General features: G+C 48.3%; 5 protein-coding genes across 27 annotated transcripts in view; 3 read left to right on the top strand and 2 right to left on the bottom strand.

Moving 5' to 3' along the window:
- The window catches only part of OBSCN (obscurin, cytoskeletal calmodulin and titin-interacting RhoGEF), a 170,363-nt gene extending 166,424 nt beyond the window's left edge, over positions 1 to 3,939 (top strand). For all 13 annotated transcript variants that reach the window (XM_010712264.4, XM_085226863.1, XM_085226867.1 and 10 more), the window contains 4 exons: positions 152 to 375; positions 812 to 887; positions 1,358 to 1,507; positions 1,599 to 3,939. In XM_010712264.4, coding sequence (XP_010710566.2) covers positions 152 to 375; positions 812 to 887; positions 1,358 to 1,507; positions 1,599 to 1,776 — 628 coding nt within the window. In that variant the 3' untranslated portion in view covers positions 1,777 to 3,939. The remainder of the gene's footprint in view (positions 1 to 151; positions 376 to 811; positions 888 to 1,357; positions 1,508 to 1,598) is intronic.
- A 1,529-nt stretch (positions 3,940 to 5,468) lies between these two features.
- On the bottom strand, positions 5,469 to 7,160 carry CYP8B1 (cytochrome P450 family 8 subfamily B member 1). The gene has a single exon (XM_003206880.5). The coding sequence runs from the start codon at positions 7,113 to 7,115 to the stop codon at positions 5,583 to 5,585; it is 1,533 nt and encodes a 510-aa protein (XP_003206928.2). The 5' UTR covers positions 7,116 to 7,160; the 3' UTR covers positions 5,469 to 5,582.
- Positions 7,161 to 8,221: 1,061 nt separating this feature from the next.
- Positions 8,222 to 12,038, bottom strand: ACKR2 (atypical chemokine receptor 2). The gene is made up of 3 exons (XM_010712263.4): positions 11,868 to 12,038; positions 11,272 to 11,320; positions 8,222 to 9,870 (listed from the first exon to the last, which is right to left on the bottom strand). Exons 1-3 carry the CDS (start codon positions 11,898 to 11,900, stop codon positions 8,753 to 8,755), a joined length of 1,200 nt encoding a protein of 399 aa, XP_010710565.2. The 5' UTR covers positions 11,901 to 12,038; the 3' UTR covers positions 8,222 to 8,752.
- Positions 12,039 to 15,185: 3,147 nt separating this feature from the next.
- Positions 15,186 to 20,218, top strand: HIGD1A (HIG1 hypoxia inducible domain family member 1A). 6 transcript variants are annotated; one of them, XM_010712254.3, is made up of 5 exons: positions 15,319 to 15,334; positions 15,867 to 15,948; positions 16,598 to 16,705; positions 18,322 to 18,456; positions 19,118 to 20,218. In XM_010712254.3, the coding sequence occupies exons 3-5, from the start codon at positions 16,603 to 16,605 to the stop codon at positions 19,165 to 19,167; spliced, it is 288 nt and encodes a 95-aa protein (XP_010710556.1). In that variant the 5' UTR covers positions 15,319 to 15,334; positions 15,867 to 15,948; positions 16,598 to 16,602; the 3' UTR covers positions 19,168 to 20,218. The 6 variants fall into 6 exon arrangements, with proteins under 6 accessions (XP_010710555.1, XP_003206929.1, XP_010710558.1 ...); XM_010712253.4 differs by lacking the exon at positions 15,867 to 15,948 and having other exon boundaries at positions 15,186 to 15,320; XM_003206881.5 differs by lacking the exon at positions 15,867 to 15,948 and having other exon boundaries at positions 15,190 to 15,334.
- A 177-nt stretch (positions 20,219 to 20,395) lies between these two features.
- CCDC13 (coiled-coil domain containing 13) overlaps positions 20,396 to 20,692 on the top strand; it is a 32,114-nt gene continuing 31,817 nt past the window's right edge. For 4 of the 6 annotated variants that reach the window (XR_014884072.1, XM_085226853.1, XM_010712259.4 and 1 more), the window contains exon 1: positions 20,449 to 20,599. The gene's annotated coding sequence lies outside the window, so the exon portion shown is untranslated. Of the gene's footprint in view, positions 20,600 to 20,692 lie in introns of all 6 variants that reach the window. The other 2 variants (XM_085226852.1, XM_085226851.1) reach the window with 2 other exon arrangements.

The following is a 20,692-nucleotide window of genomic DNA, read 5'->3' as shown; positions in this document are numbered from 1 at the left end:
TCTATGATTACATGATTTTTGAAATTATTAGGGTTGTTTCTTGAGAGCTTAATTGGATCATACAGCCAGAGGAGGATAACAGCAGGGACAGAATGATGTTCTTGGGCACGCAGATACGACACCTCTGGTTTCTACCACTTTCTTCTACCAGGACATCATACTCAGAGGTGGAGGTCCGAGATTACCTGTGGCAGATCCTCAGTGCAGTTGAGTACCTCCATGCACACAGCATCCTGCACTTGGATCTCAGGTCTGAAAACATGATCATCACTGAGCCCAACCTGCTGAAGCTCCTGGATTTTGGCAATGCACAGTTTTACACACAAGACAAGGTCATTACCATGGACAAATGCATGGATTATGTTGAAACCATGGGTGAGTACAGAGTTCATTCACGGCAACCTTGATGTTGTATGCAATCTGCAGTATAAACAGATAGGCTGAGCCATTGGGCAAGGCACTGAGACTGCAGCTGGCCCCAGCAAGAAGTTTTGTGGTGAGCTGATGGGCGTGGGTGGTGATGACAGCAGTTCCCAGGCCATGGAGGACAGAGCCAGAAATCATGGCCAATGCTGTTCTGGTTGGTGTCCATGTGTCCTATGCTCAAGGTTGTAGTGTTACTGCCAGCAAGCCCTGTTGTTTTGATGTTCTCATGGCTTTGTTTCAGCCATGACTGAGATTAGTTAACCTCCCTGTACTAGAAAGATTTTCTCCATCCTCAGGAAGGCAGCAAAACATAAAAGTGCTAAGTGCTGGCTTTGGTGCTGTAGCATTGGAGGGGAGCTTGGCTCACACCCATTTGCTTTTCTAGCTCCAGAACTGCTGACAGAGCAAGGAGCCCTCCCACAGACTGATATCTGGTCCGTTGGAATCACGGCATTCATCATGTAAGTCAGCCTGTCCTTCCATATCCCTGGCTTTAAAAGTGCCATTTCCAAGTCATCAACAAAGGGAGCTGTACCACTCAGACATTAACATCAGTAGTAGTCTCTCCCTTGAGCAATGCCACCAAAGACATGTGGCAGAGGCTGTGGAGCTGGCTGCACTGTGCAAGGATGCCCAGTCCCAATCACATCTCCAAGTGGAATAAGGAGGTGGTTTTGCAGCCCAGCAGCTGCTGTTTTTCTTGCTCAGCCTCATCTGAAAAGCCCCCAGTTTAACAAGAAAATTCAAATTACACCAAGCAGAAAAGCAGCTGAAGTCATGAAGCCCACTGAAGAATGTTGCACTTTGGGATTCTGTTTTCCATGTGATGTTTCTTTGCACTGCCATGACCTCCTCCTGGATGGGAATTCCCAGGAGAAGGAGCATCTCAAGCGATGCCCTTTGTGCTGATAATGCTATTGTTTCGGGCTAGGCTGAGCGCCAACTACCCCGTCAGCTCTGATGTGCCCTGCGAGTTCCTGAGAACCACCAGGAAGGGGAAGGTGAAGCTGACGCGGTGCTACGCGGGTCTCTCCGGAGGAGCAGTGTCATTTCTCCAGAGCACCCTGTGTGCAAATCCCTGGTAAGGCAGCATCTGCTCACCTGGCCCTTCTTCCTCTCCCATTTGGGATTTGGGAGAGAAAACCCAACTGACCTTCTCCCCTTTGTCCCAGGGGAAGACCATCAGCCTCCGAGTGCCTTCAGAGCCCGTGGCTCCAGGAGACGGGTTTGGACAACAGGCAACAAGCGCTGGTTACCTTTCCCACCACCAAACTGAGAAATTTCCTCACTGATCGGGAAAAGAAAAGGGGTCTGCTGTGCTCCAAATACGGCCTCATGATTGCACAGTGAAGGGAATGTGGTGATAGGCACGGATCATCTCCCCTTCTGCTCTGTGTTTGGTAGCAAACTGTTCTGTCGAGTTACTGCGCATCAGCTGATCTGAGCTGACTGTTCTTCCTGAATGCAGTTTAGCACAGCTAAGCAAATTAACCCACTGCCACCTGGTAAGAGCTGAAATTTAGTTAACGTGGCTCAGCTGACAGGTGGTAACTTGACAGTACGTGGGTGACTTGGCTCTGTGCTTCCAGGAACAGGCAGGAAAGGTTTTTGCAGAGCCCCTTCTGAATGGGATTAGCTGCTAGCCCTGAGCAGCTTAGCAAATCTTTCCCTGAAGTCAGTGTGCAAACACTGGGTACTGACTTCTGTCCTGTCCCCAGGATGCCAGCACCATGCACTTTCAGATGCTACTGGATCGCTTATCCCATTGCTACAAGGACTGAGAGACGGGTGGGCTTCTTGCCTGCCTCCTGGGGTTGGACTTGATGAGCTCCAGTGGTCCCTTCACTGTTCTGTGATTCTGCCTACAGTTCTGTGATTCTGCGAAATCCCAAAGAAAATGGAAAACTATTGTAAAGGGAAAACATCTCTGATATGAAAAGAGCTCCAGGAAGGTGATAGTAGGAGTGGGGAAACAGAAAATAAGTCAGAAAGATTCACTGTGGGGAAACAGTGCAGAGCACAGCGCTCCTGGGGTCTGATGCCAGGCAGCAACGTATCCTAATGTTTTGGATGTACAGATCCAACTGGATAAAGCCCTGAGCAGCTCAGTGTGAGCAGGGGGTTGAACCAGAGACCTTGTGAGTCCCTGTCAACAACACGTGCTGTGTTGCCATGTCTGTGATGTGTCCCGTGATGTCTTTGCCTTGTGTCAGACACAGAGTTTGGCAATGGGACCCGGGTGACATCGATTGGCCAGGCTCAGCACATTGCACCTGTAGCACAGGGTGAATGCAGGGAGGGAAACAGCACTGGGGCTTTCCAGTAACTGATAAATTGCACATCTGTCCCACCCTAATCCTCACAAAGCTGTAGCCTGCTCTCCCTGGGGCTCAAGTTAACCACCTGTCATAGAGCCTACTGGCTCTCCATGGGCACTTGCACTGCTGTTGCTGCAGAGCTGGTCATGTTCCTCAAGGGGTTTGTGGTCTGTAGACACCACACCACAACACTTGTTTTTTGGGGGGGCATGTGTATTTGAAATCTCCCATTAGAACTAGATGACTGGTTTACCCATCACACAGGACTTTACAACAACCCCTCATCTGCCCCACTGCATCTACATCAGTTTGTCTTCAGATTCTTCAGGAAAGCCCAGGGCATCCTGAACGCTGCAGTCCTCTTTCTTCAAGACCTGCTGAGGACGGATGGTGTTCGCTGTGTCGTTGCTTTGTACCTATAACCTCTGTGTTCCTTTGGGTTTCTCTGATGTGAGTGATGTATTTATGGGTGCAGTTGGGTTTCTTGAGCTTTCCCTACATGCAGCATTTAAGCACAGGCTTTCCTCAAACCACACCTCACTGTGTTCAGAGGGTCAAGGATGGGAAATCAGTTCCTACTATGTTACAGCTCAATGCTAGACATGATATTGTTTAGCCAGTGGGGATCTTTTCCAACATATTTAACTGATGTTGCCCCAGACCTGAAGCTTGCAGCACCATGGCTGCTCCTCCTGCATTGTGTGCGGAGCAAACTGGGAGCAAAGCAGTTCCCACTGTGCAGTGCAGAGCAGACACTGATTTCTCAGACTGTACATCTTTGAACATTAAGGTAATACTTTCTTCACAGTGCATTGGAGAAGAGAAAAGCAAGGTCTTAGGGCCAGATTTCACACTTGGTTCTCTTGGGTTTCGAGGAGTTATGGAAGACAGCATGATGAGGTGTGGTCTATGAACCTTTCAGGACCTATAAGGTATCTGTTGGCACAGTCTGGTTTTTCCTCTTACTGCTACGCTTTGGGATGGACTGCTCGGTGCCAAGGGACAGCCCATCCAAGCATAACCTTTGATTGCAGATTAACCCATTTGGAGCTTTTACACTATTCCTCAAATTAAGTGATTTTTGCTTCTCATACTTGCATGCGTTTGAGCATGTCTGAAGTCTTTTATAGACTCAATATTGTTTTGTTAAATTACCTATTCTGACAAGGAATTAAAGCCAGATATTTTTGCTGAATCATTGCCATTCTCATCGTTTTTCTCTCTCTTTCCCAAACCCAGTCCATGTTTGTTCAGAACCCACTCTCAACTCTGATCTGAAGTCACTACAAGCAGTAACTAAACGCACACACTGACTAGAGTACAGCAAAGCACTAAAATGCAGATTATTTTTTTCCTAGGGCAACTCTGCCTTCACCAGGAGGAGAAGTTACAACAGTTGCTCAGTTGCTGCAGTTATAACATAGCCCCATCCTTCACAACAGAAAGCAGAATCTGGCTTTGATGTTTTGAGACATATTAAAACATTTGAGTTCTGGTCCTTGATTGTACATAACAGAGGGACCTTGGCAAACTCAAAAAGTGGGCAAACAAGAACCTAACGAGGTTGAACAAGGCCAAGTGCAGGGTGTTGCACCTGGGTTGGGGCAGTCCCACATATGAGCGCAGATGGGAGAAGAGCTCACAGAGAGCAGCCCTGCAGAGAAGGACCTGGGGGTTCTGGTGTACAAAAAGGTGGACATGAGCTAGCGGTGTGTTCTTGCAGCCTGGAAGACCAACTGCATCCTGAGCTGCATCAACAGAGGAGCAGCAGTGGGGCAGGGAGGTGATTGTCCCCTTCTGCTCTGCCCTTATGAGGTCCCATCTGGAGCAGATCCCCAGCACAGGAGGGATGTGAACCTAAGCCATTCTATGAAAACCTCCAAAGGCAGCGTCTGCATTAAGTTGGTTCACTGTGCTGTTACTTAACTCCTGTGGGGACTGATGTTCCCTTGGCTGCTGAAGGAAGAAAAAAAAAAAGAAGGGAAGAGGTACCCCCAGCAGGCATTAGATGGGAACAATGCCAGTCCATGAGTCTCAAGGAAAGGCTGGAAGGACATCAGGAACCAGGTTTGCACACCAGACCCCAGCTCTCCACTCACAGAAGGGCAGTCTTTAAGGAAAGATTGGGAAAAATCTGGAAAGGCAAGCATATGGATGAGCTGACTATTTTCACATACCTGCACATTTTTAACTCTTTATAACTCTACTTTCCTCCCCGCATCACCTAAATCCCTCCTTTTCATCATTTTGGTTCCTTCCTCAAGCATCCCACCATAAACCCATTGCAGACCCCACATGCCTCTCCTCTGTGCCCAACAAAATGCCTCACCCCTTAACAGCAACCCACCTTAATCCCAATCCCTGTAACTAATCTCAGTAGCCCTCATGCCTGGGCTGTGGGGTTGCTGCTCTGGTGGGACAGACCCAAAGAGATCCAGCTCAGGCATTCATCCTTAATCTGGATTCCCAGTTGTCCTTAATTAACCTACCGTTACATCCCCATTCTCCTCTTGGCATGTGCAAGTTGGTTTCTGACAGGCTGGTAGCCGTTGTGAAGAGCTGGGAGTAACCCAGCAGGGTGTTATTTGGGATCCTCCACCTCACTGTTGTCCCTCTGGGCTCCCCTGTGGGTGTGCAGGTGAGCTTCTATTGCCCTACCCAGACAGGGTAAGGGGTGACGCAGGGCAGTGCTACATGCAAAGAAGACAAAGAGAAAAGCCACCATACTGTTAAGCAAATAAGAACATATTGGCATTGGCTCCACACGGATCCAGCAGCCACCAACTCGGGCAGTTTATTTCATAGCAACATCTGAACAAACAGAACACCACAGCTTTTTCAAACACGTTGTCGGTATCTGAACTGAACATCATGAACAGGCTGCATGGTTCCAAATCCCCAGCGGCTTGAATCTATGGCTGGAATCTCCTCTTTGTCGTTGACCAGCTCCAGGTCATAGTGGGTCAGCATCAAGGACACAAACAATTTAATTTCAGCTGTAGCAAAGAACCGCCCAGGACAGATGGATACACCAGCCCCCCAAGGCATGTTGAAGTATTTCAGCCGTTTGCCATTCTTGTAAAAATCTTTCTTGGTGCCATCTGGGTTGACAAAGCGGTCATACTTAAATTCGTGGGGTTCAGGGTGGATTTCTGGGTTCATCTGCACAGAGAGGTGGGGGAACAAAGCCAGTCGGTCCCCTTTGCGCAGAGTGTACTCTGTGCCACTACTCATTTTGAGGCTCACATCCTGGAGGACGGCTCTGATCAGGATTGGGGCTGCCACCAGCCTCAGGGTCTCCTCCACGGCACTGTCCAGAAAAGGAGTCTGGGCTAACATGTCTCTGGTGATGTTAATTGGTGGGCTTCCTGGCTTCACTTCTTGGCCATGCTCCCTCAAGACTTTCTCTATCTCCCCCTTCACAGCCTTCATAGCTTCTGGATTCTTCATGAGATACAAGAGGAGCCAGAAGGAAGTAGGGCCTGTATTGCCTTGGGATGCCCACAGCATCATAAACTTGAAGCGGTCCCGCATGTAGTCAGGGACACCACTTTCTGCCAAAAACTGGTCTTGTTCACTTATCCACCTACTGACGTTTTCCTTCTGAGAACTCTTAGTCACGGACAGAGCATTCCAGAAGAACCTCTTCAGCCTCTCAGCTTCTACTTTGTCCTTGGGAGGCAACACGGCATAGGCCAGGCGGGGAAAGAGGCGGTCGTACTTCCGAAACTCGGTGTACAGCTGGTTGGAGTGGATGAGGTCTTGCTCGTGAGCTTTCTCCTTGTTCCCCGTCCCCTGGTGCGACTCGGTGCCGTACAAAGCCAGGTACCCAGCTCTGAAGACGATGTTGTAGCAGAAGTGGAAGAGGCCAGCCTCTTGCCACGGTCGCTTCTCCTCTCCCGAGCTCAGCTTGAAAAGCATCAGTTTCTGGAAGTTGTCCATGGTGGCTTGTGTCAGGAGACTGAGTCCTTCTCCCATCAGATGCTTCGTGTTAAAAGCATGCAGAGCACTATTGATGTTCTTGTCGGACTTGTAGCCAAAAACCTGGAGGACCAATTTAGCTGAAAAGGTCAGAAAGTCTAGTTTAGACCGTGATTCCTTCACAATGGCTCCAAAGCAGGAGGGGTCCATCACAAAGGTAAAGTAATAGCCTCCGATCAGCACTGTGAAAATATCTCCATGTTTTCTCTGCATCTTACTTAGAAACCCTGAACTGTCCTTTCTGAAATCCAGTGCGTAACCCAGCCAGGGAATGATGCCTTTGTCCAGAGGTGGCTCATTGGGTCTTCGTCTCCGAAAGACCCCCAGGAGGTAGAGCCCCCCAAGCAGCGATGCCACCAAGGTACAGAGGAAAACTGTCCAGAATGCCATCAGAGCCCTTTTCCTGGCGGGGTTTTGACCCAGAGTGAGGAGAGTGCTTTTTATCCCACTCAGCTGATACGCAGATGCAGAGCTGACAGCATCTGCCCCGATTGGCAGCAATTATTTGCTTTTCCAATTTGGATGAGGACATCTCTTTCCTTGGCTGACACACAGAGGCTTTTAAGGTGAAAGGTATGTTAGATTCCACTGCAGTCAACAGGCTGCTGCATAAAGTGGATGGGTGTCAGCGTGAGCTCTGCAGCAGTATAAGCCAAACCTTTTTCCCAGGCTGCGCTGTTTTTGAAAAAGGGTCTTTGGAGAATTCCTCTCACCAATTTCTGCACTTAACACTCAGCTACATACATGCAGTGCAGGTTGGAAAAAAGAGAGGAGGACCACATGTTTGAAGTGCTGCTGGAACTGGGATCAAGGTGGGGACAGAGCTGAGCTACTTTGATCTCAAATGCCAAGAGAAGGAAAGGTCTCCAGCAGCTCCACTCATTTTGCCTTCTGCTCCTCACTGTCTCCTGTTGAGGTGGGGGGACCCCAGGAACTTCGTCCCTTGTGTCCAGTGCAGCACTGGGCATCCAGCTGCTGGCATGCGGACCTTGCAGCAGCATCATGTGGGATAAAGGGGCATTACGTGGTGAGATTTAGGGAAAAGGATTTAGTAAGGAGATGACCATGCACAGGGCAAGCTGCTTCTACCTGCTCCCTATTTTCCCACCCTCATTCCCACCCCTCGTTTTCTCTACCTTCACCTCTTCCCCTAAGCATCCCATCATAAGCTCTTTACAGTCCCATGGGCCCTACCTGGGTAGATCAGGAGATGAAGATCTCTATCTATCTCAGATTTGTTAGCCAGCTGTTCTTTCCTTCCACACCCCCGCTGCTGACCTGATCCATGTAGTGAAGGTCACAGCGTAGCATCACCTACATATTTGCTTTGTTTTTTTTTTAAGTGAAGATCCTAGCTTTACTATTTTGGAAACACACGGCAGTGATGATGGCAATAACGGCAGTGAAAACAAATGCATGTTTTTTGTTCAACTGAAAACCCTTCTCAGTCCTATCAGTAACACTGTCTAGCAATAAAATCAAGAAGGTGATGAGTATTTGCTCTGAAGGTATAAACTTTATTTGCACATTTCTAGCCAACTCACATGCTGAATTGATTTCTAGGATGGAAAAAGCCCAGCTAAAGTTCAAAAGCATTTGGGGTGAACAGTACCTTTTAAATAAAGGTCAACAAACTAGTAACCTTGAACTGTAAAACCACATCAGTTATAAGAATTGGCTAATAGCCATCCATGCTCTTCAGTTTAAGGCCATGCTGCCACTGTGAGGAGAGGTTAAACTGATGTCTGTTAATGATGGTCTCCATTGAGCTTTTTCATTTTGTGTTTTTTTTTTTCCTCTCTCTTACTGATAGTTACTGGACTGAATTCTGGTACTGTGATGATCAAACTGATCACAAACCAAGGATCCATCCCTTGGGTAGACACAGTGTCCTGCTCAGTACGCTTCAGTGTGGTTCAGACCCACTTAAAAGTGCCTGTTCTTCCTGTTGTCTCTCCTGGTAGGCTAAGGGGTGAGCCTGGCTGAGCACATTGCCTTGGCACGTGGCAAAAGCCAGCAAGAATTTATCATGTGTTGGTGATGCTCAACATTTCTACCTGATCGGTGTATCTGCTGCAAGAGCGGCTTGTCTCTGAGAGCTGGATGTCAAAGGTGCCCTTCCTACAGAAAGCCTGAGAGATCTTCTGTAAGTACAACCTGAATCGTTTCTTCACAAAAGCGTAGAGCACAGGGTTGAGGCAGCAGTGGACAAAGGACAAGCTCTCTGTGATCTGTATGGCATAGTCCAGATGCCTACTCCTTTCACAGCTCTGGATCAAACCAACGTATTGCAGGGAGTGAAGGACGAGGACAATGTTGTAAGGGAACCACAGGATAAAGAAGACAGCCACCAGAGTAAAGACGAAGCGAAGTGCTCTCCTCGAGCCAGGCACCCGAGACGTGGTGAGGATACACATGCTGCGGGAATAGCAGAACACCATGAAGAAGAAAGGCAAAAGGAAACCTAGGATGTTTTGAGTGACCTGAAAGACAACTTTCCAAAATAAGTGCTTCTGGCCGTAATCATGCATGCACAGGATGGTTTCGTCATGCATTTTCTTTGTGCTGCTGAAGAGGGCATCGGGAATGGAGAGGAGTATGGAGAGGACCCACAACACCAACAAGAGGAGGAAGGACTTCTTCCGTGTCACAGAGCTGTGAGGAGAGTAAGCATGAACTATCTGCAGATACATGTCCAGACTCATGCAGCTTACAAAAAAGATACCGCTGTAAAAATTCATGATGTACATGGCATTGAAGACTGGGCACAACAGATCCCAGGTAACCCACTGAGAAATGAACAGGACCCAGAAAGGAAGGGTTAGCAGCAAGAGAAAATCTGAAACCACTAGGTTCAGCAGATACACTTCTGCCATCTTCTTTTTCTTACTGACATACATGAGGACAGTAAATAGGAGAACGTTCCCAGTGAATCCAACTAGGAAAACCATGGTGTAAAAAGCTGGCAAGAATGCTTTGCCAAAGGAGACCACCTCTTCTTTGGTGCAAAGGCCATAAAGCATGTAGTCTTCCTCATTCAGGTACTCGTAGGGGTAGTCACTTGGATTGGCAGTGTAATCTTGGTCACCCAGCAAGGCTGTAGCTGTTGTTGTCAGCTTTGAAGCTGTATAGGGCAAGTGGCTGTCTAGGAGCAAAAGACAAGAGAAGGGGATCACCAGGGCATTTCAAAAGGTCACTCCAATTGCAGGAAAAGCAAATGTGGAATGTTTTCTTCAGTTTATAGGTTTAAATCCATGCTGCATGTCCTGCACTCTTTGGCCTTTGCGTACAGCATGAAGACAGCCATAGACACAAACATTTAAAATCATACTTTAGGTTTCCTCGCTCCCATGCACGAAAAGCATGGTCTCCTCTGAGCTGATTCACCACTTCCCTCTGACACCACGGCAGACTTTTGAGGAAGTTTCTACCCTAAATTATGTGAAGTGCAGCACCACACCCAGCTGTGTACTGCTCTGTATTCACCAGGATTGCTACTGAGAAAGTGGCACAGAATCACAGAATCATTCAGGTTGGGAAAGATCACTAAGATCACCCCGTTCAGCCCCAACCTATCCCCACTGACCATATCTACACTTTCCCAGGGACTGTGCTGGTGCATTACCACTCTTTCTGAGAAGAAATTTTTCCTAATATCCAAACTGACATCCTGCTTTTCAGCATAGCAGAACCTGCCACCAGCACCTTTAGCTTGGTAGGGTTGCTCTCAGAAGCAAAACAGCAAAAAGTATCTGCTCCTGGTACAACACGGTCCCCTCTTTGTGTCAGTTCTAGGAATCAAAGGATGAGACAAGAGGTGGGTTGAAGCCCCTGCCCAAGGCTATGCATTAGAGTTGCTCCTCCTGTGCTCGAGGACTGCACACTGGTTCCAACAGCTACAGACCAGACTTCAGGAAATGGTCAATAATTGAGAGAACTTCCTAATTTCACAGTCTGATTCTCAATAAACTCCAACCACGAGAGCATCACGAGGAAGTCGTCTTCCAAAAGTCACCCAAATGGGGTAATGTCTGTTACTGAAGAGATGAAATCTCCTACAGTGGGAGCTGAAATCTGCCTGAGCCACCTCCAGTTGGTATCATGAAGGTCAAAGTGGGTTTTAATAACCAAGACTCCAGTCTCTAACAGCAAACCAAGGCTGTCACAGAAGTCAGACTGACTGTAGATGTCCCCACCACCCCTGGGGCACACATCATGGTCAAACCTGCCTTCATTTCCTCTGAGACCCATTTTTCCAGCAATCCCAAAGCATGTATAGTGCAGTTCCCTGCCTGCGGCCTCTCCTGTCTTGCTCTCCTCGACTGAATCACCAAGTGAAAATGAAGCTACTGTTCCCAGGACAAGCTGTGCTAATCCTAACCCTACCCATGACCAAGATCCCCAAAGGCAGCTAGGACCAGAACCAGGCCTTCCTCGTGCAAGGGCCTGAAGCAGGAGCCCCTGCATCTCAGAGAACCCAACGCTTGGAGCAGGGTTCTGAGGATCCCTCAGTGCAGAATTGCAAAAGGTAAAGATACGGACATACCTGTTGTGATCCTGCGTCTGACACTGCTGAAGAGTCCATCCCAGGCTGGCTGAAAAGGAGAGAAAGTTCAGCGTGGCCTGAACTTCAGCTGTGATGTTTTCCTCCTGTCTCACCTTCCCTTGGCGAGCACCAGGTGGCAGCCAGATGGATGCACAGCACAACAGCACCGAATAAAACTTTCCGAGAATGAGCTTTTTTTTTTCTGCTTCATGTTTTGGAGGAAACTTATCTGCAGCTGAATGCATTCTGCACTACACGTCCATGGGAGGAAGCCAAAGTTTTCCACCCACTCTGATATCCAGTGAGACTCCCAAACAGCTCCAGCACTCCCTGCACCCACACTGGGGCAGCCACCCCACAACCCCACTTCTGGGGCTTTTTCAACTCTCTGAGATGCTGCTTCTCTCCTGGCTCTGTCGTTCCTCCTCCATACAGCACCGGCACAGATATTCACACTATATCCCATGCTGCAGAGTAAAGAAGTGATTAATCCTCCCAAGAAATACGTAGGCTGAGCTCTGAAATTAATCCCATCCCAAAGGAAGCTCTCCAGGTTTTTCTATTATCTAGAAGAGCAAAAGAGAAAACACACTTACGAGAACCGCTGCTCCACGGCGGGCAGTTCCCATTGTGCCAGAAGTTTGACTCAGGCTTCTAGGAACGAACCTCTCGTAGTGGTGCAAGAGGAAACGTGAGCTCAGCGTGACCGCCCTAACTTTATTTTGCCTTTCCTGGAATCACTGCAGCGCTGACACCACCCCTGAAAAAAGCTGAAATAGGATTTGTAAGGAGGTGAGACAGACTAGGCTTACTTAGCCCTGCTGCTTGCTTAGAGGTAACCGGCCTCTTTTGCCTGTCTTCTCTTTGTTTTGCAACATGCGTTTGTCCCCATCCATCCACGATCCCTTCCTTCTTCACCCCTCTCCTCCTTACCTCTCATTTCTTTTTCCCTGTTGGCCTTGGGTTTGCTACATCACAATCCCAGATGTGGCAGCACGCTCCTTCTAATTTAGTTTTTTGTGTAAAAGCTTTAATTATTGGGAACATCCACTGTAGTCCAAGACCTACTCAGTCCTGTCACTAAATCACATCCCATATTTCCATGTCTACATGTTCTTAAATACCTCCAGAGATAGGGATTGTGTGGAAAAAAAATCAACACAGCTTTTGGGGAGTAAAATATCAAGAACTGAGGTATGAGCTGGATGTCCTGGAGTCCCTGGAGAAACTCAAGGTCAGGGGCTGTGATGGAGCTGTGGGTTTCCCTGTTCACTGCAGGGGAGTAGGACCTGATAGTCTTTAAGGGTCCCTTCCAACTCAACTGATTCTGTAATTCTATGATTCTATTCCACATCAGTGTTCTTAAATAATGGAAGAGTAGCAAAGACCCACAGAATGGGCAGAAACCTCCAATAAATGAATAAAAGCCTCACAGCAAGGAACCTCCACGGTTTGGGTTCTTCTTGGCACTCTGCAGGTGACAGGGACATAAGTGTTGTCACCATTGCATGGGCTCAAACCAACTCCAAAGCACAGCGGGATGGAAACAGCATCTCACAGAAGACAACAACCAACAGGAAATCCAGTGCTAACAGATGGAAAATGTCAGGAAACCATCCTGCAGTGAGATGTCAAATATCACTGCTCAGGAGCTGGAGTTGCCTCCAGCCTGATCTCCATGTTCTCCTTTCTGTTGCTGTGGTACTTTGAGACACATTTTGTTGGTTACTTCCTTGTCCACTATTCCAAAATGTCTTTTGCACCAAAAATACGGGTGTTACTGATTTAAAACACTCTTCAGGGAAAATCTATGCATCTCCCAGCCCACACCTCAGCTCCTCCAGCTCTGCCGTTGCATCAAACCTGCATTTCCCTGCAATGCCTATGCAGGATCAAAAGCTGCTTGTTTCTGCTGCCAGAGTAAGACTCGGGTTTCCAAAGGGTACCAAACCAGCCATTTAGCTGGTCAATTACAGCAATTAGCTGCCTCACAGGCCTGTGCAAGCCCTTGAGCACGTCTGGGCATTGTACATTAGCAAGGAGTGAAAAGCAGAAGCTTTGATGGGGCTGTTCCAGGTGACAAGAGCTTCGTTAGCCCAGCAATGAAAACAAAGTGAGTTTGGGTTTATAATTGAGTTTCTATCCTTGAGCACAGAGCTCAGAGTTGTAGGGAATTAAATGTGTCTGTAACAGCCATGGCCAAGAGCAGCCCTCGCTGTTGCATTTATTACCAGATTTTAACTCCATTTGGGAGCTGGTAATTGCAGATTCCTTTTTTTCCTTTTATACTCTGCAGAACCTTAATGGCTTTGGCAATTAATGTAACCAGATTATCAATAATGGAAAGCGCATTTAGGGATGTTCAGTAGCATGAAAAAAAAAAAAGGGTTAGCAGAACTCCTTGTTTTTTGCTGCCTAGAAAAGCAGGAGTCTGCTTTTTCTGGGGCCCCAGCCTGCAGAAATGGGGTGGGGGGTTCCACAAAGCACTTTTCTATGCTGTTTTTCTTTGGAAAATTGCCTCCAAGCTCAGGAGAAGGTTTTAGGCATCTTCAGGATACTCAGTGGGGGGGGAGGGGGATTGTTTGAGCTCCAGGCACTGCTTCCATAATCAGGAACGATTTCTATGCTGTCTTTAAAATGCTTTAAAATCCCTGTCCCACTGTAAGGAGGGGGCAAACTGAGCTCAAATTTAGAAAATAAAAATAAATAAAAGGTAAAAAGGCAAAAATCAGGTGGAAGCAAAGCAGGGTCCTGCTATCCACTAGAGAACTTCTATTTGACGTTGAATGTGTGTTTACATCAACATAATTTTTGAAGCAAAAAGCCAACAAGTTGCTGAAAAACTATGTTCTGTTTTGCTTCCTGAAAACAGCAGCTTAAAAACCCACTCTTGGGAATGCAACAATGTGCTGAGTTCATCCCCCAAATCCCTATGGTTTTGCAAATACTGTTTGTTCTTAGTGATGCATTAAATATTAAGGGAAAAAGAATAATAATGACAATCTACAGCTGAGCACAGGCACTGCCTTCTGGCCCTGCTGAAGTCCTGGGGCAGGCAAAGTAATGACAGCACTGATGGCATCAGCTTCCCTGCCCCATATCTCAGGCCTCTCTGAGGTCACACACAGCTGCTCCTGACCCCATGGCAACGTGCCTTTCTATCACAGGGGGACTTATGAGTTCTGTATGGGTTTCACTGGCTGTTAAGTTCTTTACAGAGAGTGTGGTGAGGTGCTGAAACAGGCTGCCCAGAGAGGCTGTGGATGCCCCGTCCCTGGAGGTATTCAAGGCCAGGTTGGATGGGGCCCTGGGCAGCCTGGTCTAGTATTGAATGTGGAGGTTGGTGGCCCTGCATGTAACAGGGGGGTTGGAGATTCATGATCCTTGAGGCCCCTTCCAACCCTGGCCATTCTGTGATTCAGGGTTTCCAGCACCCAGTACTTGTGCAGCCCCACAGTGTGATGCAGCCACTCCAGACACCCCTGCCCACCACGTCCCTCGAGCAGACATCTCTTCTTTGTGTATCAATGCTGTCACCTCCCCACTGTTTGATTTTGCCCTAAAAAAGCAAAATCCTCCCTGCCCCCCCCCTTTCTCTATTCAGTGCTGGGCATAGGAAGCAGAATCCCCTCTGTCCCTTTGTTGCCAAAGTGAATTTAATGCAAAAAGATCGAATAGAAGGGCTGAGCTGCAATCAGAAAAGTGCAGAAGGGACGGCACTGAAGATCGCTCGGGATGGACGGGTACCTATGAGACCACACCGCCCATCCTGATGGGGGGGAGGGGCGGGGCTCCCGCCGTAACTCAGCCCCGAGCCGAGTGACGTCACGCCCTGCCTCACCTCCTAGTCTATATAAGGACTTCACTCCATATAAGGAGCAAAGCCACGTCAGGCGGCGCTCGGGATTGGCTGGCGGCGGGCGCGCGGGGCTCTGGGAGCTGTAGTTCTCAGGCGGGGCGAGACTGCCGGCCAATAAGCACGGGGGGGCGGGGCCTGGTGCCGCAGACGCCGGCCGGTGTGGGGAGCCGAGTGCGGAGTGGCGACTTCAGTGTGTGCTGTGCGGTGGGAGCGGGGCGCCGGGTGCGGGGGTTGAGGGTCGTTTTCCGGCCTGTCTCTTTCCTATCTTTTTTTTTCTGGTTCGCCTCCTTCGTGCCGAAGCCGTTCTCGCGGGCGGCCTTGCAGGCCTCGGTGTGTCCCGGGTGTCGAGCAAGGTCAGGGCGGGTCGGGGCGCTGGGTGCTCCCGGCGGCTCGGTTGGCGTTCCCCGGGCATAAGGTTCCCGGTCCCACGGGAGAAGGGCGGAGCGCAGCTCGGCAAAGCCTTGGGAGCGGTTTGAGCGCTTATTGTAAAGAGCTCTGGGGTGAAATGGGTGTGCAGGAAATGCTGCTCGGCCCGGGCGTGCTGCCTCTTCCGAGGTGTGCTCCGGCAGGTCCCCGGCCTGCCCTTCGCACAGCTCCGCGGTGGGCTTCCGGGGGAGGCTGGGTTGTGTTTGGTATCGAGCGTGTTGGGGCAGCGCTGGGTTGATGGTGGTAGAGATCCTTCCTGAGCTGGCTGTGGTAGCAGGAATGGCCGCTGATTGTTAAGTGATGCTTACAGTGGGAGGCGAACGAGGAGCACGGCGTGGTGTGGGATCAACCACGGGGAGTTCTGGTGGTGATCTCCCTAGTTTGTAGGCTCAGTGAGTAGAGCTCTTGTAATGTGATGTTTGGTTTTATTTGTTTGTTTTTCCTCTCTGGGGAATCATCTGTGCTGCAATGGAAACTGCTTGTGATGCTGCTGTATCCACCAAGGGCACGCTCCTGCCCTGCTCTCCAGCAGGATGGGCTGCAGCTGTGACAGAGCAGCCACTAAAGGCAGCACTGACTTTCTGCTGCTCTTTCCAGCTGTAGCACTCCTGTTGCGTTTCCTGATGGGCAGCAAAAGGGAGGGATGAGCTGAGGGCACGGCAGCTATTAGGGAATCCTCTGGTAAGGAGCGAAGCAGTGTGGTGGAGCACTGAGAGGAAATGTGGGCAGAGACCAAAGCTTTCAGCAGCCTCTTGCTGCCCGTAGGCCTGTGGGAGTGCTAGGATCTGTTGTGGGGTGAAAGATTCAACAGAGCAACAAGTTTCTGCCATCAAACTTTTTTTGAATAGTATACAAGCTTCCCAAGGCTCTATTTGAATTAAATCATCTGTATGCAGCACCTCAGCTCAGTGTCAGCTCTTGTAGCTTGCAGTGAACTAAGCTGATCTTCAGTTCTTGTGGAATACACAAGGGATTTTCTTTTTCCGAAAGTTCCCTTTAACTTATTTATAAAATCTCAAGGGAGACTCCTTGATTTTGCAGGCACCATGTCGTCCGGTCACGAACCTATTTACCCTGAGTATGAGACTGAAACCAGCCAGACGTCGAAGCTGCTACAGAAATTTAAGGAGACTCCATTTGTACCAATCGGTGAGCTTAAGTTTGGGTGTGAGCTTTACATGGGCTCTCTCTGCATGGGAAATCAATATGGCAAACACAGTCCCATACTGTGAATGGGTAATTGCTTTGATACGACTTCCTCTTTGAAATGACTTCCTCATGCAGGGTTGTTATGTGGTAACAGCAGTGCTGCTCATACCTGCAGAGGTATTTGCTGCTGTATAAAGAGAGAAATCGATGAGGCCTCTTGTCTTAATAGCAGACCCAGAACCTCCAAAAAAAAAAAAAAGCCCAAAACATTTCGGTGAATTTCAAAAAATGTACTTAGGTGGTCCTGTGGCAAGAAGCGCACCTACAGCTGTTCTAAAGTAGTTACTGGCCATGATGTGATTGCTACAAAGCTAACAAAAGAGCAAATGCAAAGTATCTAGAATTCATACCACATGCTAAAGATTAGATAGTTCTCCTTTGCCATCCTGCAAATGCATCCAAATGCATTTTCCCGCTAGGCTTAGTGGTTCCCCAGTTTGAGGAGACTGGTCGAGTTCTCAGCCTCTGCTGAGCCACTAGAAGAGCCTCGAGGAGAGGTTTGTGTGCACCCTGGGAACTTTCCTGTGATTGGGAACCACCTCTAACAGGAGGCAGAGTTTGATTTCGAGCTGCCTTAAATGGACGGTGTTCAGGTCAGTTGGGGTGAGCTGTTCCACAACAGCTGATTGCTGCTTCTGGTTTCTGTGGTCACAGGACTTTGCTCTGTGGCTCATTGGAGCAGACTGCATACTCCATGGGCTGGGTTCCCCCAGGCAGATCAACTCACCCTCAAACTGTATCAGAGCTGACTTGCACCAGAATTCTTAATTTGTATTTAATGAGCCTATTCTATAAATCATGCACAGAGAAAGGCTGTTAGCTTCTCAGGTGGAACTGGTAATATTCTTTTTCAGGTAGCCAAGCTGTCTGGGCTTTTGGCAGTAAAATACACACAATCCTTAAAACTTGGCAGCCTTCCTTGAACTATGTAAACAATCATCCTAAATGTGGACTGAAGTGGTGGGGATTGGAAATGGTTGTGTTCTGTGAGAGCCTTTCTGTATACCAGAAGGAAATGGTACAGCTTGGGCTATGTGGTTTGTAGGACTAAAATTAAGTGTCTCTGTGAAGAGACATTGCTGAACTTCTGTCCTGTAGTGTGGGAGAGGAACTTATGACTTGTGTCCTGGTGAAAGAAGGCCAAATGTGACAACACTCAAAATAACATCCTTGGCAGGCAGGTGATATGTTAGGATGCCTCCACACACCATTAGCACTGAATGTCCCAGCCAGTGCTGAGACGTCTTCTTGAGTGTGAGCTTCCTTCCAAGAAAGCAGGCAGCACCTTGTACTGAGAAATATTGAAGAAATTCTGACACCTTGAGAATGATCCCTGAGTTTCTGCTGTTGTGTTTTAACACCACTGGAAATCGTCATTGTCTTCCCTGCTGACTTGTGACTTAAATGAGGTGGAAAGCAGTGGGAAGGACTGTGCGCTGTGTGCAGAGAGAGATCAGGCAAAAACGTGCTTACTCTCAGGATTTCTTGAGGCAGATCAATGTCACCAAGATGTGGGAGGTGATCTTTACTCACATGGATGTTTTCCTCCTTTGCAGGGATGGCTGGCTTTGCTGTGGTGGTGGGCTATGGGCTGTACAAACTGAAGCACCGGGGGAACACAAAGATGTCGCTTCACCTGATTCACATGCGTGTGGCAGCGCAGGGTTTCGTTGTGGGAGCAATAACGTGTGGTACGTACTGAGCTGGGAGCACCATGGGTTGTGGAGACCTTGCCCCTCTTTTCCTGCTGGTGGATAGTACATGTGTTGAGTATTAAACTCCACTAGCTTTGAGAGTAGAAGTTTTTGACTGCTTTTACATATGGGAAGCTTCTGGAGGTATTGAAATTAGAGGCAGAGATAAAAGACTGCCTGCTGTTAATGTTTTCCCATGTAAATATGTTGCTGTTTCTGAATTTAATGCACTGGAAAGCCAGCTTGCATAGACAGTGATATTATTGCCAGGAATTGTCCCTGAATGTACTGAGCGATCTGTACTTAGAGGCCCTATTTAAGTATTTTAGCTGTGTGTGTGTTTTGAATGAGTATCCCACAAAATGCTGCTTGCCTAAACTGCATTCCCAGAAAGTGCAAGAGCAAAGCTTGACTTTGGCTGCAAAGTAGACTAGAGTTGGCTGGGGATATGTGTAAAACATAGAAAATTTCTGTGTACAAAAAATTCTGTAGTGCTCATCATGACTATTTAAAACAAATAAAAACCAACCAAACAAACCACGGATGACAGAAGAGGAAAGGAAATGCTATTTCTGTTGCTCAGAATCTCAGAGTTCAGGTTTTGAACACTTTGTATTCAATCCAGCTTTCTTTTTCTGTGTTTTTTTCTGTCACATAGGTGTGCTGTATTCCATGTTTCGGGAGCATGTGTTAAAGCCCAAGGAGTAATAGAAGAATGACCTAAATCTGACCCGGTGGTGACCTGTGTACTGCATCTATAAACCTTATATCAAGGGGTTCTTGAGGAAAAAATATATTATTTTAGAGAATTGCCCTATATTTTTGTATATGGTACGCTGTTCTGAGGCTGGCAGCCTAAATACTAGGCGAATGGGTATGGCAGTCTGGTTCTCTCTTTGATTGGTGCTATCATACCCTGCTGTTCAGGGGATAAATAAAGCACCCATAGTCTTCCCCTTGGCTGTTTTACTCAGCCCTACAATTGGTGACTTCTCATGCTGCCATTGCCCAAAATGACAAAGTCTGAGCTAGCTTTGCTAGGCCTCAGCCAGGGTGTAGAGGCCGTATCTGTAAGATAGCACTGTATTTTCATTCATCTTCTGTCCTGTATATTTGCCAGCCTCCAGCTTTGTAATTTAGAAGCTTCCAGTAGCGCTGACTGCTAAAATAGAGAGATCTACAAACATCTATTTTATTTTTTTATTTAAGGCGTGAGCTTATTTGGTGTGTTTTGGCTATTTAAATGTTATATTTATTCATCATTAATGAAGACACAGGCTCCTTATTTTTACCATAGGCTTTCAGACCCTTGGAGTACTGTATTTTGTAATGTTATTTAGTGTTCTTCTGGCTAATATTTAAATGTAACATTTAAAGTATGTCTGGGTTTGGTATTCTAATGCTTTTAAAGCGTGATCTAGCTCTGACTTACGCAGTAATGTTTTCCCATAGAAATTTTGAAGCATTTACATCTGAAAAGCCCCTTGGGTGAGGTGTAAAACCTTCATGAACTGCCAGTGTGATTTTATGTAGGAACCCCTCCTATCTCTAACAGCAGTCTCAAAAATAAATGTGTTGATGAAATGAGTTGGTTAAAAAAGAAAAAAAAAAACAAAAAACTGTTCTCTGACTAGCCTACATTCCATCGTGCCAATATGATGTCTAACAAATAAGGTGTGCCCTCCTGCTCTGTGATATGTTGTTGTGGGGAGGAGTGTGCGATGCAACGTGAATAAACAGCTGAGAGCACTGCAGATAACCAATGTTTGTGTGAGGATTTCCTGCGGGGCCGGACTGGGGAGCGGTGTGCTGAGTCACGGGGCTGCTGGAAAGCACCTCCAGCTGCTACAGGGCAGGCGAAGATTCCGCCGCTGCGTTTAGCCGTAAACCGCCCTCCTCTTCCCCAGGATGGAGAAATGGTCGGCGGGAGGCCGAGGGCGCTAAGATGGCGGCCGCACTGAGACCGGCGTTCCGCTCGGTGCGCATGCGCGGCCCCGCGCTTTGCTCCGCCTTCGGCGCGTTGTTGCTATAGGAACGGCGTGGGCCGGCGGCAGAGCCGGGAGCCGGAGAGGCTGGGTACGGCCGTGCCAACGCGGGCTCTGAGGGCTCTGCCGCCGGCCTCGGGGCTGGGGGAGGCCGGGTAGGTAGGCAGGTCCCGGGGGCTCGGAGGGGGTGGGCCGGCGGAGAGAGGCTGAGGGAGCGGCGCGGCCTCTCACGGTGCGCAGGGTGAGCT

This window comes from Meleagris gallopavo, chromosome 6 (assembly GCF_905368555.1).
Source record: "Meleagris gallopavo chromosome 6, MGAL_WU_HG_1.1, whole genome shotgun sequence".
Taxonomy (NCBI): Eukaryota; Metazoa; Chordata; class Aves; order Galliformes; family Phasianidae; genus Meleagris; species Meleagris gallopavo.
Note: the sequence above shows the minus strand (reverse complement) of the source record. Positions and strands in the feature narration are given on the sequence as shown.

What these genes read in the sequence shown, in the direction of transcription:
- CYP8B1 (XM_003206880.5), bottom strand. Translation starts at nt 7,115, where the DNA reads ATGGCATTCTGGACAGTTTTCCTCTGTACCTTGGTGGCATCGCTGCTT.
- ACKR2 (XM_010712263.4), bottom strand. Translation starts at nt 11,900, where the DNA reads ATGGGAACTGCCCGCCGTGGAGCAGCGGTTCTC. An exon ending in GCCGTGGAGCAGCGGTTCTC is followed by an intron (nt 11,321 to 11,867) that starts GTAAGTGTGTTT and finishes TCTCCTTTTCAG; the next exon opens with CCAGCCTGGGATGGACTCTT. An exon ending in CAGACGCAGGATCACAACAG is followed by an intron (nt 9,871 to 11,271) that starts GTATGTCCGTAT and finishes TTTTGCTCCTAG; the next exon opens with ACAGCCACTTGCCCTATACA.
- HIGD1A (XM_010712253.4), top strand. Translation starts at nt 16,603, where the DNA reads ATGTCGTCCGGTCACGAACCTATTTACCCTGAGTATGAGACTGAAACC. An exon ending in GACTCCATTTGTACCAATCG is followed by an intron (nt 16,706 to 18,321) that starts GTGAGCTTAAGT and finishes CCTCCTTTGCAG; the next exon opens with GGATGGCTGGCTTTGCTGTG. An exon ending in TGTGGGAGCAATAACGTGTG is followed by an intron (nt 18,457 to 19,117) that starts GTACGTACTGAG and finishes TCTGTCACATAG; the next exon opens with GTGTGCTGTATTCCATGTTT.